The sequence below is a fragment of the Meleagris gallopavo genome, chromosome 1 (assembly GCF_905368555.1).
Source record: "Meleagris gallopavo chromosome 1, MGAL_WU_HG_1.1, whole genome shotgun sequence".
NCBI lineage: Eukaryota > Metazoa > Chordata > Aves > Galliformes > Phasianidae > Meleagris > Meleagris gallopavo.
The window spans coordinates 62,484,698-62,498,716 of record NC_139404.1 but is presented as its reverse complement, the minus strand read 5'-3'; the positions used below and the strand labels follow the sequence as shown (position 1 = coordinate 62,498,716).

The 14,019-nt window shown below is 37.6% G+C and overlaps 1 protein-coding gene across 3 annotated transcripts in view; it reads right to left on the bottom strand.

Moving 5' to 3' along the window:
- Window positions 1-14,019, bottom strand: part of DERA (deoxyribose-phosphate aldolase) — a 52,868-nt gene that overhangs the window by 18,176 nt on the left and 20,673 nt on the right. For all 3 annotated transcript variants that reach the window (XM_085230889.1, XM_010713766.4, XM_085230896.1), the window contains one exon: window positions 13,678-13,806. In XM_085230889.1, the coding sequence (XP_085087015.1) occupies window positions 13,678-13,806 (129 nt within the window). The remainder of the gene's footprint in view (window positions 1-13,677; window positions 13,807-14,019) is intronic.

Below are 14,019 nucleotides of genomic sequence, written 5' to 3'. Positions count from 1 at the left end.
CTGAAATATTAAGCTCTTGGCACAATAGAAAAGGCTGTACGTACTGTCTCCCCACTTGAGTTTGGTCTTAAGCATGCAAAGTTTGGATCACACAAAACACAGCAGTCAACAAAGGTACCCAAGGCTACACCCTAAAGGAACAGATACAATTACATGACAGATCCTAATCCAGTAAACTCAAAGCCCTGCAGGATCAACACTTTCAGCAATGACTTCTAACAGTGCCTAAATTGGTATTTATACTTTTTGTAGTGACTCATGATTACTCTATCAAGAGTGAGATCATGACACATACTTTGTTTCCATACTCAGTCTAAAAAAAAACTATAAAAGTTTAAATCCTTTCTGCTTTCTTTTATTATTACTAGCAGGTGATTCTAATTGAGTAAAAGTTGACCATATCATGAGACTTAAGATTCAAGAAGTTTATAAAACCTGTCACCTGTCTTTTCTCCTTGCCATCTCAATAAAGATGTACACACTTCCATAAAGCTGTCATTTTTCCAAGTCACCGAATCACAACTGAAGGCACAAGGAATCGTGCATGTAGCATTTCTCTACATCAAAGCACACACATACACACCTGTAAGTATTTACATTGGAAAACATCGTCTGAAGCTCAGTACAGTAGTGTTGCACGTGGTTTGTCTAACAACTAAACAAAATATCCTCTTTGATAGCCATCTTCTGTAGAGTGCTTTTAAGGCTCCCAAACATTATCTGAAAGTAAAAATCAATTGTCTTCACTTAATGAGCTATTTCTTCAGATTTTCTGTGATCAAAATGACTGAGTTAAACAAAATGGTTACTAGTAACAGGAGGCTGTTGTTAACTGGAAAGCTAAGATGGGTGTGTACATGGGGAGATCAGAAGAAAAGGATGCTGCTGCATGCTGTTTGCTTCTTCGGTGTGAATTTATAAAGGGGAGTGAAAGTGTAAGATGAGGAGAACTAGCAAGAATTTTAAAAGGATTAAATTCTGAGGAACCAGCTACGTCAAAAAAAAAAAAGGAACACAGATTCAGCCCTAAAAAGATAAAATTATTCAACAATTTATTAAAATAGTTCATCATTGTAATTAAAATCCAAGTGTCTACATAAAAAAGTTGCACAAGAAAGGTAATTATTTATGAGGAGATTTTTAAAAGCCATTTGTTGTGAATTTAGCAGAGAATCAGTCTAAAAGAGCTGGTAATAAAAAGAAGTTATTTGTTTATTCATAAAACTTATTTTGGTCTAGCATACCGCTAAGAAACTCTAACATCTGCTCAATGGCAGCTGTAAGTAACATTAGGAACACTCACTCAATTTATATGCTTCTTTTTTATTAAAAAATAAACAGGTCTCTTTAAATTATTCACTAGTATATTTAGATAAAATTCTGTGCTGTAGCAATGCACATTTTGTGGAGAGGCGTCTGCAAGCTTTGTATGATCACGATGATCTAAACCTTTCTACGTTTCACTGACTACTTTAGTCTTTATGTGATGTCCCACCTAATTTAGCAAATGAAAATGCAGAAAACCTAGAAGCTGAATCAGAATCACAGCTATGAATAATACAGAATGCATCACTGATGCCTCAAATGCCCTATCTCCTTCCAACTTGCACGAATTCTAGTCTTATCTTCCCTTTGCTTTCCACCATTTAAACTTACTCTCAGACAGTTGCAGCCTCTCTCTTGTTTATGCCTTTCATGAAACAGACCTTAGACAATAACCTCAGCTGGCAGAACTGTTCGCTGAACTATTGCCAAGTAAGGAATTGCAGCAGTGCTAGTAATTAATAATTCTTTGTTCTAATTCAAAGTATTTTCATTTTGCAAAGTGCTTTGCATATTCCTGTGTTTCACTGCAGAAACAGTGCACAAAAGGCATCCTTAAATCCTCAATATTTCTCTTCATCCATCACCCCATCATGCACTCATGTACTTACACTTTTTTAACTCTCTTGCTTGAGCATTTCAACAGAAAAATACATTGCTGTCTTCCTAGGTTTCTCTCATGTATTCAATTCTTACTTCATAATAAGAGCAAGTCTCTGCTAATGATCTCATAAGGAAGATCAAAAGCATGGAGTAGCTCTATTTATTTCACTAGGATTGTTTGGTTTTACTTTTAAGCAGTAAGCCAGCATTTCTGCAGTGCACTTTGGAGGCAGTTAGTTAAAAACTAAGCAAGCTGTAATTCTAACCCAGGCACTGGAAGTGGCTGAAAATGGCACTGAAGGTCCCAGAGGAGCCTTCTCAAAGCTGCAACTGCACTGCGATCATAACCAAGCAAACTGCTCAGAAGCTAAATCTGGTTACATCCAGAGAGGCCACAAACTGTTCCTGATTACAACAGAAATATAAGCACTTAGCTATCAAGAGCACAGATATAGCGTCTTGTTACCAGAGAACCACATGCCAATGCTACCATTCCTCATGCTGGCATCTGGAGGCCTGGAGAAACATGGCATTTTTCCATCACACCCCACCAAGATGCTTTCTCATCTAGAGGTTTGGGTTCCTGTCAAAGCTCCATTTATGTGTAAAGCTTTGCGTTTCCCCTGAGCTCTCTGCATGTCCATTTTCCAGGACCAGTGGGAAGGATGCTTTTGAAGATACATGATTCATAATTTCCTCTTGCATAATTTAAGTTTAATGTGCTGCATGGAATATGGAACATCTCCATTTGTTTCCTTTCTGGTTCTTTAGAGATGAATTAACAAATCTTCCTGATAAACTACAAAACTTTTCTGCTGCAATTTTTGAGATAGGCTGATCAGCAGGACATTGAATTGGCATTGTAGTGGCAAAGTTTGTAGAAGGAAGAGTTTTTGCCTGCAAAGTTCTGACATCAACAAGGAGGAAGCTTTCCTACATCTTAGATTTACTGAGAATACAGGAAATCTGCTTGAGAAATCAGTACACTGCAGGGAAAGTCACTCTAAAACAGAAGTGCTAGGGGGAGAAAGACATCAAAGCGGCAAAAGACAATCAGATGTCAGATCCCTGTTGACTTGCCGTGGACTATGGACTTTGCTGTCATCTTTGTCTTTGAAAATACCCCTCAAAGCAGGATTATTAAAGGAAGCTCTGGAAAAGCCACTGACGTTGGCTTTTCCAACAGTAAAATACATATAGTAAGAAACTAGATATTACCTTGTTAAAATTAAGAACCACCATTTTATTTATCTGTGATTCTCTCATTTGAGAAAATTAATTTTAAAAGATATAAACCAGAAGCATTTCCCACATGGTGAAATTCCAAAGTATTATATCAAAGAATTCCTTCCATTCCTTTCAACGTGTTCCCAACATGAGTTGTCCTTTGCTGCTATGAATCAAAGGAGCCTGCGAAACAGATGAAGCAATCCAAGTACTTATCAACAAAGTTCTGGCTTCTTCACAACTCATCAAAAATGGTGCAAATAACCGCAAGCTATGGTAAAGAATATTACTATACTCTACTGTCACATTCTGATCAAAATATTTTCCTTTGAGAAAGGACTGACAAACTCTATGAATATGACCTTTAAATTCTAGTTAAAAACATATAAGGAATGGAAGCTGTTAAATGCAAGCTTAAATGTTTGCAATCAAATAGTCAGTCCTATTTAGCTCAGTGAGGAATGTGTTTGTAGTAACATGCAACCCAACAGTAAGTTTGTGCATTCAGCCTGTTTCTCTGCACTTAATGAAGTAATGCCTGGAAATACTGTGTCAGCACTATTAGGAACTGATCTGTTAAAAGTTAGTGGATGTCTTTATACTGATTTCAGTATATTTTAAGATCCAGCTTACTGGTTAGAACACTATCCACAATCTTCTAAAGACTAAATTGTTTTGTATAACTAATTTTTGTCCCGCTTTAATGTCTCAATATGGAATTTGCTTATGTGTCCACCTTTTGGTATGCTTCTTTGTTTTTCACGGCATTCCTCTTCCTGATGAGTAAATGGGTTTGTTAGAATGAGTGTTTAGGAGTGTTTTAAAATGGCCTATTGATGTTCAAGATCATGTACTCCCAGTGTATTTTTCCATTCAACATCTTTCTGTTTAGAAAGCTGATTTCACATTCTACTATCATGGGGGTATGCTTCAAAATAATTTCATAGAATAATAGAATCATAGAATGGCTTGGGTTGGAAGGGACCTCAAGGATCATCAAGCTCCAACACCCCCCCTCTGCAGGCAGGGTGACCAACCTCCGTATCTAATACTAAACCAGGCTGCCCAGGGCCCCATCCAACCAGACTTTGAACACCTCCAGGGACAGGGCATCCACAACCTTTCTGGGCAGCCTGTTCCAGCCAGCACCTCACTACTCTCTCTGTAAAGAACTCATGAGGCCCTGCCACCTTAAAATTAACAAAAAAATCCCAGGATCTGCAAACCTAAAATCATGCTTAGTTTATTTCCACATCTATATTAAATTGCTGTTAAGGGACTGTATTTTCTAAGTGGCATTCTACTTGCAATCTCTTAAAAGATACTTTAATATTTCATAAGCCAATTTTGTATAATTGATAGATACGGCAAATTAAATATTTATTTCTATTTTTCACTTGTTTAGTGGAATTTAGCACCTGCTGCTAACACAATAAAAAAACAACCTGAAATATCAGAGAAATAAATAGTACCCTGTGCATCTATTGATTTTACATAATATTTCCATGTTTTAAAATTGCATTCTCTCAAACCATTACCTTCAGTATCAGAGTTTCACAGATGCAAAGGCTTTTGCTATGAAGCCGTGTTATTTTGATGGCATGTTTGACTAGAACTATTCACTGTGCAACGATTTCTGAGTCTGAGGCGATATGAAACTTCAAAAGTTTTAATTCAAATTCTAACAAATTATTTAACATAGAAACAAGGTTTCATTCATGGGGAAAATTAACGCAACAGGGGTGCCTTCTCGCCTCTCTGCATCAGTTGTTGTAAATTGAAAGTACACCATTTAGATATTCCTTAATTAACATGCTTTGAGAATATTTTGACTATCAGCAAAAGAAAAACACTATCCAGGCATTTAGGATAATTTCTTAATAGAAGGCTGACCCCTCACTGCACTATGTCACACTGTCAGTACCTTTCCATTCACTGTAATCTATTTCACACGAGTTTCAGAGACTGAAGTGTAAATGGCTATCTTCTCATAGGTCAAGTAGCAGAAATCTGTGCAGATGGGGATTCAAACTCTTCTGATATGCCACAACACTAAAGCATAGCAAAAGAGATGTACAGGAGACATGATAAATCTCTTCTATTTTGTGTGAGTGCTATTAAAATGGTGGAAGGGAGGCGACCCCTCTGCAGCTATGGACAGTGCCAGTCAAATCTGCAGTGCACAGTGCCATCTCCCTTGAGTACTGTGGCAAGCTGTGCCAGCTCCCATCTTCACAGTCAATGCCAGGATTGCATGTGCTGGGAAATCACAGTCATACGCTTCCACTAGAACATTCCCAGAATTTCTCTTGCTAAATTTCCCAGTTTCAGCTGTGACCAAGGGTGTTCCATCTTCATGTGCAGACAGGGAAAATTTATTCCTTCTAATGACAGGAATGTACTTCTGCTTGTATCTTAATTTACTAGACCTCACTAAAGCCCTATGAAATGTGCAATGTCAATTTTATGCATGGAAAAACAGAGAAGTTAACTGAGTTGTCAAAGGTGAAGGCAAGCCAGGATCCATTCCGCTTTCTCAAGCAATTCTACCTCTCATCTGGTTTCCTGACTTAGCTAGAAATACTACAGTCTCTATTTGGAAATGGGGAAAGGGTGGAGGGAAAGTCAAGTAGTGTTATGGATGATGAAAATCAAATAAGCAGGTAATGAGCTGATGGATGTCATCTGTTTTTACACTGGCATTTCTTCTTTGACTTGAGTAGAGGCTTTATATTCCTATTTCTGATTACAGAAGAACACCATTAATAGAATAGACCTTTCACAAAATTAGAAAACTGAGTCACCAGGCATCCTGGAACTGCAAATATGAACAACCTCAGATAACTATCTCCCCCCATCTATGGCTGCAAATACATTCAGGCTTCACTGTATACACTAAAACTCTGCTGTCCCCTCAAGGATTCTGTGTACTTTTTTCAGTATTTTTGTTTCTCTTGCATATTATTTACATATACGGGGTTCTGTTGCTCTTTAGACTTTAGGTAAGACTTTTCATTAGAGCCTACACTAGTGTTTTTAACCATTCTTATACTTCTGATTCCCTAGACATACATAATTGAGTTCCAAGTAGATTTTTAAGTCTCATTTTGCATTCTTTCCAGGTCTGCTTTATTCAAGTTCAATTCTGGTTTTGTGTTACTACTCTTTGCGTAGATCCTCATCAGTAATCCAAACCTGAGGGTATTGTGATTGCATTGTTATAACTTTTCAACTCCAAGCTTATCTATTGCACCTACATTATTTCTAGTGATTAGCTGCAATATCACTGGTAAGCTTGTAGGCAATTACATCATTTAAGGGAGCATCCTTGTACTGCCTTATTGAACATGCAGTTATCTGCATTTTTATACTACTGGCCTATTTGTTTGTTTATTTATTTATTTATTTACTTACTTACTTACTTTTCCCCACTCTGGATCAGAATAAATGTTATCACTTGTTCCTGTATAGGCTTCTTTTGTACAAAGTATATTTAAAGACTTTCCATGTTGCCAGGAACATGTGTTGATCTAACTCCCAATCCCAAACCTTTTTTATTGTATAATATCATTCAAACTTTTGAGTCAGGCTGTGTCACTTGCTGTATCACCTGCTCTCTATCTTGGTTTTTCATAGCATGTTTTATGTTCATTCCTTGCACTGAACTTTCACTGATATTCACCAGAGCTATGAACATGCAGACTACGTAGAATGCAAGACATGTGTTGCAACAAACACAGTGAAGTTATCAACAACTAACGATTCAATATTGTTAAATACTGTCCTGATGAGCATCTTACAGTAGCCACATCGCAACCACTTCTACATTGCAAGACAGCACCCAAGGCCATGATCCTAAACATATGTGTAACAATGCATCCTCACAATGCAAAGAGCTGAAGTAGTTCCAACTCTGAAAGCTCAAATTTATCTAAAAATTCTGAAGAAACGGGCAGGTCTTTGCACAAATGAGGTATTTTCTGCTAATATTCAGCTAGAAGAGGGCCATAAAAAAAAAACATATAATGCACTCTTGGTAAACTAAACGAATTCAGAAATTTAGCCCATGCTAAATCTAATCTGTACTATCAGAAGATCACAGTCAAGGAAAATTGGGATTACTCTGTACCACTTGGGAATCTAGTAGAAGGACTCTCACTGTGCTGTGCTTTGTTCACTAAAGAAAGCAGGCAGTGCGAGAACATAACGCATTTCAATATCCTTCCAGTGAGCACAGCTCAGCCAAGACAGCACAACAAGTAACTGACATTGCAGCTTGGATGCCCTTGGTCCTGCTTCATTGGAGGGAGAGAGGAAATCACCACCACATTGTGACTGAGACAGACCTACTCACCAGTCAGAGAGTAAGTCCTCTTCCTACATTCAAAGACTGAGGACTGACTAGTTTGCCCCCAGGCTTATACTCTAAGCCAGAGCTTAACATCATCAGTCACCCTGGAAAGCACTCAAAGATTATTCGTTTCTGTAGAAAGGAACTGACAGTTTTGATCTGGTCTGCTTTAGGAACATGACAGACACACTTGACTCCTAATTTCTGACTCTCTCTTTACATGGCAAAGTGAACCTTTTACAAATACACAGTAAACTCAATACAATTGTGTGTGTTTTGGATTGGTAAAAAGAGACAAACTGAAACCATGATTCATTTCTACTACCAAGCCTCCACCCCTGATTTGCCTTTCATTTGCTTTGGGCTCTAATAAGTGTCTTACCAGTATCAAGTTACAGCTGAATGTAGACACATAATTAAATCACATTTTTCTTTAAATGTAATACAGCTGAAATGCTACTGAATGGAACTTTCAACCTCTGGTGTGAACATGGGTTCTGAAGCCTCACATCTGATCTCAGCTTGACTTTTGACTTGTCTGTTACGATCTTCATCTCATACTTCACAAGGCTGTTGTGAGATTTCTTCTGCTAATGTCTGCAAGTACCCTGAAAATGTAAAGTGCTATCTAAGTGCCAAGTATTATTACTTATTCATCAGTCTTATTTCCTACACCAGTATTATCTGCACAAAGCATGCCTAGCTTCTCAATCGGCAGAACTTTTGCTTTGGACCATGGCAGTGCACATCCAACAGTACAAAATGCATTCCTAACACTCAAAAGTTTAAAGCCACACCATCTATTCTGGATCCAAACAAATCTTTAGATGACACTGCTCAAAACAGCAACAGTTATTAGTATTTCAGAATTTGTGTTTCCATTATTTATGCTAAAATTGGATCTGCAGCAACATTAATTACAGTACAGCAATCTCACTTAGAGCTGCGTAGCTATGCATTATGCTTTGATGTTCCAAACCACATTTCTTGGATCCTCTTCATTTATTAATTGAACTTTTATATCTTTTCTTAATTCAGGACTAGGTTTTTGTGTGGTGGGATATTCTGATCTTCAGGATTTCTGAGGAAACCTTTTCAAGCAGTACTTTTGTGTCTTGAGTTTTCTTAAGGGAACTCCTGTCTGCATTCAGAGCCAAAGACTGAATACGACAGTTCTCAGCCAGTTTCTCCCTAGAGCTAAGATGAAGCCAGCCTATTTGTGGCTTTAGGTTCTGCTGTGTAAATGATGGCTGTATTATTTCTGCTCATTTTGGAATTAAAAGTATCAAAGTATCTCAAAACTTCTGTCTGCAGATTCCACATGGTTTAGTTTTCTTCTTCTGGCCTACTGGCATGAGAGACTTTATTGCCTCAGCCATGTTTTGATAATTTTTGCATGCTTCTTTATGCGAGGAAATCTAGACGTTAGGGTTTTTTTTAGCATAAACTCATTCCCTTTCTAAATTCAATTTTTATGAGTCAGTATCTCAACTTATTTGACTAACTACTTCATGACCTACAAAAATTTTTTGAAATCTGTATGTTTAGTAAAAGTACCATCTCTTCTTCCTGATCTTTACATAGGTATCTCTCATATGCCACTGCTGCATTTCTCTCAAATTCCCAAAGATTGAGGCAAATGAAGTGTACTGTGAGGACCAGTTTTCACAGTTAAAAAGACAAAGAAGTTGTTTTCACTTTTAAAGCAATGAATATTTACTTAGCCACTTCCTCCACCTCTCCCTCCTTAATTGACACAAATTCTTATATAAGATAATAAAGTTTTTGTAAATAGGTAATATTGTTAAAATAATAATATTTTCCAAAATAAAAACTTTATGTAATAAAGTCATCCTCCCCTTTACGGAAGCTTTCCTTTCCCACTGCAAGTTTACCATCTTTCCTTTCCTTATCTGGCTTCCTTGGCACTTCACAATATAGTTTGTGTCAAAAAATGTAACAATAAAAAACCTGTCATCCTGTCATAATAAAACAGTGAACAAGATCTGTTTGTGGCTTGTTTGTTTTTAAAGACAACAAGATGAAGAAACATAGCACAGTTTGCACTAGTACTAGGGAGCCAAGCACTCCTATTTCTGTTCCTCAGAACTGTTTCTTGAAGAGGTTACAAAGATGTACATTTGTGTTTCTCCTATAGAAATGGACCTCAACCAAATCAAATGCTGAAAATCACTAACTAGTTTGCTCTGCTCAGCGTTTGTAAACTTTCTGGTAGAATCAAAGATGCAGTCAGCTGCCCTTGGGAAGCTCATGCATTCAAACCCAACATAAAGATTTTAAGAAGCCCAAAAAATGGCAGTGGACAGTACAAACTATGAACAAAAATTCCCTGATTGTCTGAGACTTTATTTCAGCTTTCTGAAAACAGTGTGCTTCTTTGGTAGTGACACTGATCCAGTGCTGTGCACTCCTTACCTTCTCCATTATCTCCTCCTTAGCACTGCAAGAATTATTCTTGCTAGCTGACTCACTGTCCTTAGAGGGCTGTCAGCCTCTTTCAGAACAGCACTCAGAAATAGATACTTAAATATTCCAGAATAATTTTTAGCATGTCAGTCAAATATGTAAAAGGGTGACTTAAAAGACTTTAAGAGAACTAGTTGCCTATTTCCATTCTGATGTCTTTTTCTCTATGTAGTGTGCTAGAAAAGGAAGAAAAAGTGGACGTTACTTAGGACAGATATGGTTTCAGACACAGAACGAGCCAAGAAGACGCAAATTCTTGTATTTGCTTCAAATAGAGGCAAATTATTATCAAATTCACTGAGAAGACACCCTTTCCCCCAACAAAAATGTTGTACAAACCACATTTTTTAAAGCTGTCCCTGGCCTCCAGTGCACTGCTGGGAGCTGCACGTTCTGCTGGGCTCAGCCTCTTTCTTGGGTGAAAACAGACATGGTCGAAGCAAACACTTCTGAATATAGAAGTGCACAGACACACTACTCCAGCCTGAACGTGGCTCTTAGTATTATTTTAAAATTCCAGCCAATGTGGAGGTGCACACTTTTCACACTACTTAAAGGCTTTGGCATGCCTTTTCAAGTCAATCATTTGTGCAGGTGACCCCCCTACTTGGAAGCTGAATCAGACTGAATGGAACTTGTTCCTCTCAGCACACATCAATCACTCCTTGTGCACACGCCAGCACAAGGATGACTGCACAGAAATTTTGGAAAGGTACTTGGGAGAGGAGTCATCTGTGTTGTATTCCCTGCTCAGATAACTGCTTTGTGAAAAGCTGAGTAATTTTATGAGGAGGGATTGAGACCCTTCTTGGCAAACACAAATAAAACTCACCTTTATGTGGGAGACCTGTCAGTGAGCCCAGGTGCCAGACATCCCAGGCAAGCTTTTTAATCATGTGGCTATTGCTAGATCTGCATTGTGACACTCTTTTGTCTCCAGCCTTCTGAGTCTCACAAATGAGACAGATGGGAGATAGGAGGGCTGCTCTGAAGTAACGTCTGCTATTTTATTATGCTGGCCTACAATGTCAAAGGTGGTGTTGATGGTATTGCAATAGAGGTTGAACCTTTCTGACAATATTCTGTTATACTTTGTTGCTGTTTGACAGATGACAGCAGAAGGGGCAGTCTGACAAAATGGTGTCTGCCATGGAAGTGCACATGAAGCAAAAGGGTGTCACTGAATTCCTCCATGCGAAAAAAATGGCACCCATTGACATTCATCAACACTTGCTGAATGTTTCTGGAGATGAAACAGTGGATGTGAGCACAGCGAGGTGGTGGGTGGTGCACATCAGTAGTGGTGACAGCAACAGTGGATCTTCGCTGGTGCAGATTTTTATAGAGTACGGCATGCAGGCTTGTTTATTGCTGGTGAAAATGCATACCTAATGGCAGCAACTATGATGAAAAACAGTGCTTTGTAGCTGAGACTTTGCTCTATCAAATAGTGTTATCATGCTCTTTGTATCTGTTGTAGTTTCTCTGGAAACAAATAGGAGGCGTTACTTTTGGAGCAATGTACGTACATGTATTTTAAAACATGCTGTAACAGCACAGTGCTTCAGGACCTCCATGTGAGTATGTATGCTCAACATAGCAATGTGAACATATGTAAGGCTATGATTTTGTACTCCCTACATGGTAGACTTGCATTATGCACTGCATAGTGAAAGCAGGTTAAGGACTGTATACCACGTACTCACTTGCACTGATACACAACTGCATGAAAGGCAAGGCAGTAAACTAGGTTCCTAAGGTGGTGACAGTTTTAAAAGAAAAAAAAAAAAAAACTAACAAAACATAATCAATCAAAAAAAAGCCCCAAAACTAGTTTTCCCATCTGAAGTAATTTTCAGCTATCAATTTGGATAACTCAGTTCTATGGAGCACTTCTAACAACATAGCTGAAGGAGAAGCAAATTTTGGTTCAAGGACAAGAATAAGTGGCCAGAGGCAGAAAAAACTTCTAAAGCCAGTTTTGCAATCAAATCCAATATACCATGTAACTCATTTCCTCTCATGTAATTAGTCACTAGCGTCAGGTTTATCAGAGGTGCTGCTTTTTCACATTTATTTCAAATAAAAGTCCCCAGAATCCGGCATATCCACAAGATCAGCTAAACCTTCTTTTCTTTCTTTCATTTAAATCAGAGCACCAGTTGTAAAAACATATGGTCACAAAAGCGAGAGCTTAAACCTACCATGCCAAGTTTCTTTCTCCTCAAAATATTACAAGTATGCAAATCAAACAAATATCTGGAATTTGAGGTTCTCAGCTACTCTGACAAGTCGGAGTTTGAAAATTTGGCCTTCAATACATGTATATACATTCTTATTTTTATACTTATCCACAAAGAAAAAGCAAGAGACTGGAATAAGGGAATTACTGCACATACTCATATGGATAGGTACCTCATAAAATGAATAACCATACAAGAAAAATCATTAACAATAGAGCCATCTGCTGTATTTCAAAAAAACTACACCAGCGAAAAATCTGAAAATGTTCTAATGCCTTACAATCTGAATTTCTTAAATAAATTTTAAAAAAAGATTATAATTATAATGGTATAAAAGACAGGAAAAGCATTCCTTGTACCTCTTCTAATTAAAAACAATATTTACTAGCATAATACTGTACTATGTACTTAATGATACTAATTGACTTTGTAGCTGAGCAAGTAAAAAGCATAAAAGCCTCTCATTCCATCTAAGGTAGATAAGCATAGCACTGTGTAAAAAGACAAGGAGGTCAGCTGCAAGTTGAATATTTATTTAAATACAGACAAGACACTCAAATGACCTTTTCTTCCCCTAAAATAAGAAATTCCAGGTCTGAAGAGCTTACAGTAGGAAAAAAAAAATCGACAAAAATGACCCAAAATTTAGTTAGAATATGGACTAACAGTGGTTTTCGGGATATCTTTACATTTCCCTCTGCCAATACAGAGGTGCCTTCTTTCAAGTATGGTGGAAGAAGCAGATGTTTAGAACAGAGTCCAAAGAACATTTTGCATCTTAAAGATTGTATTAAGCCACAGCTCTGAAGTCTTGTTTAAAGTAGGCAAAACTGAACATCATTTAACTGTCAATATTAACTGTCCCACTTTTGAGAGTGCCATTTAAAAACAGTTATAATCTAGAGCATTCCAGCACCTGCTGCATCACTGGTGCTCTTCCTCTTGATGAATCTCCAGCATAGTTGGATTACTCAAACCACACTCTTGTAGAGATGATTAGGAGTGAGCACAAACCAAAAACAGTTGTAGTCAGCATAAGTCTTCTCAAAGAACTACCCAACTACATTTGTAACAGTTTCACGACCCACCTGCTCACACTACATCTGTACACTCACTGACACTATGTGGATAATGCCTACCTGCCCCAAATGTATGTGCCCTTATCAAAAATACCAAAGATCAGACATTTGAAGACAAACGCTATTTTTCCTACAAATCCTGTTGTTTAGCAGTTCTAAGTGTTATTTAACATTTCGTACCTTTTTGTAGATTATACAAAACAAATGACACTTCATTACTACACCTGCAACTTCAGTAATTGCTGCATAACAATTTTTTGCCTACTACAGGCAAAACTAAACTTTCACAATGAGAATTTTTTACGCTTCATGAATAATATAGTAAAGATATTCTTAGCTTAAAAAGAAGAAGACTTATATTTACCTGCCATCATAGCGATCATACTGGCTTTGTAGACATTAGCAAGGGACCCTAGTTCACCTGTTGCTAGGATTGTTTTCATGTGAGCTTCTCCACAGGCCTCACGGCACTGGCGGATCTCCTCATACAGACCTGTGGATAAAAGCATTTGAAAATGATCAAAGTTGGCTGAGAGACATTTTCAAGTATGGCTGTAATTTCCACTTCTGGATTAATTTCCAATCTTATAATTAGTCATAGCACTCAAGAACTTAAGTTTTGTAAGTTCAATAAATTACATGACTGGAGGTAATTAACAATGCCACACAATTTCAGACTGAACTTAATAGCTATTAATGTCGCTTC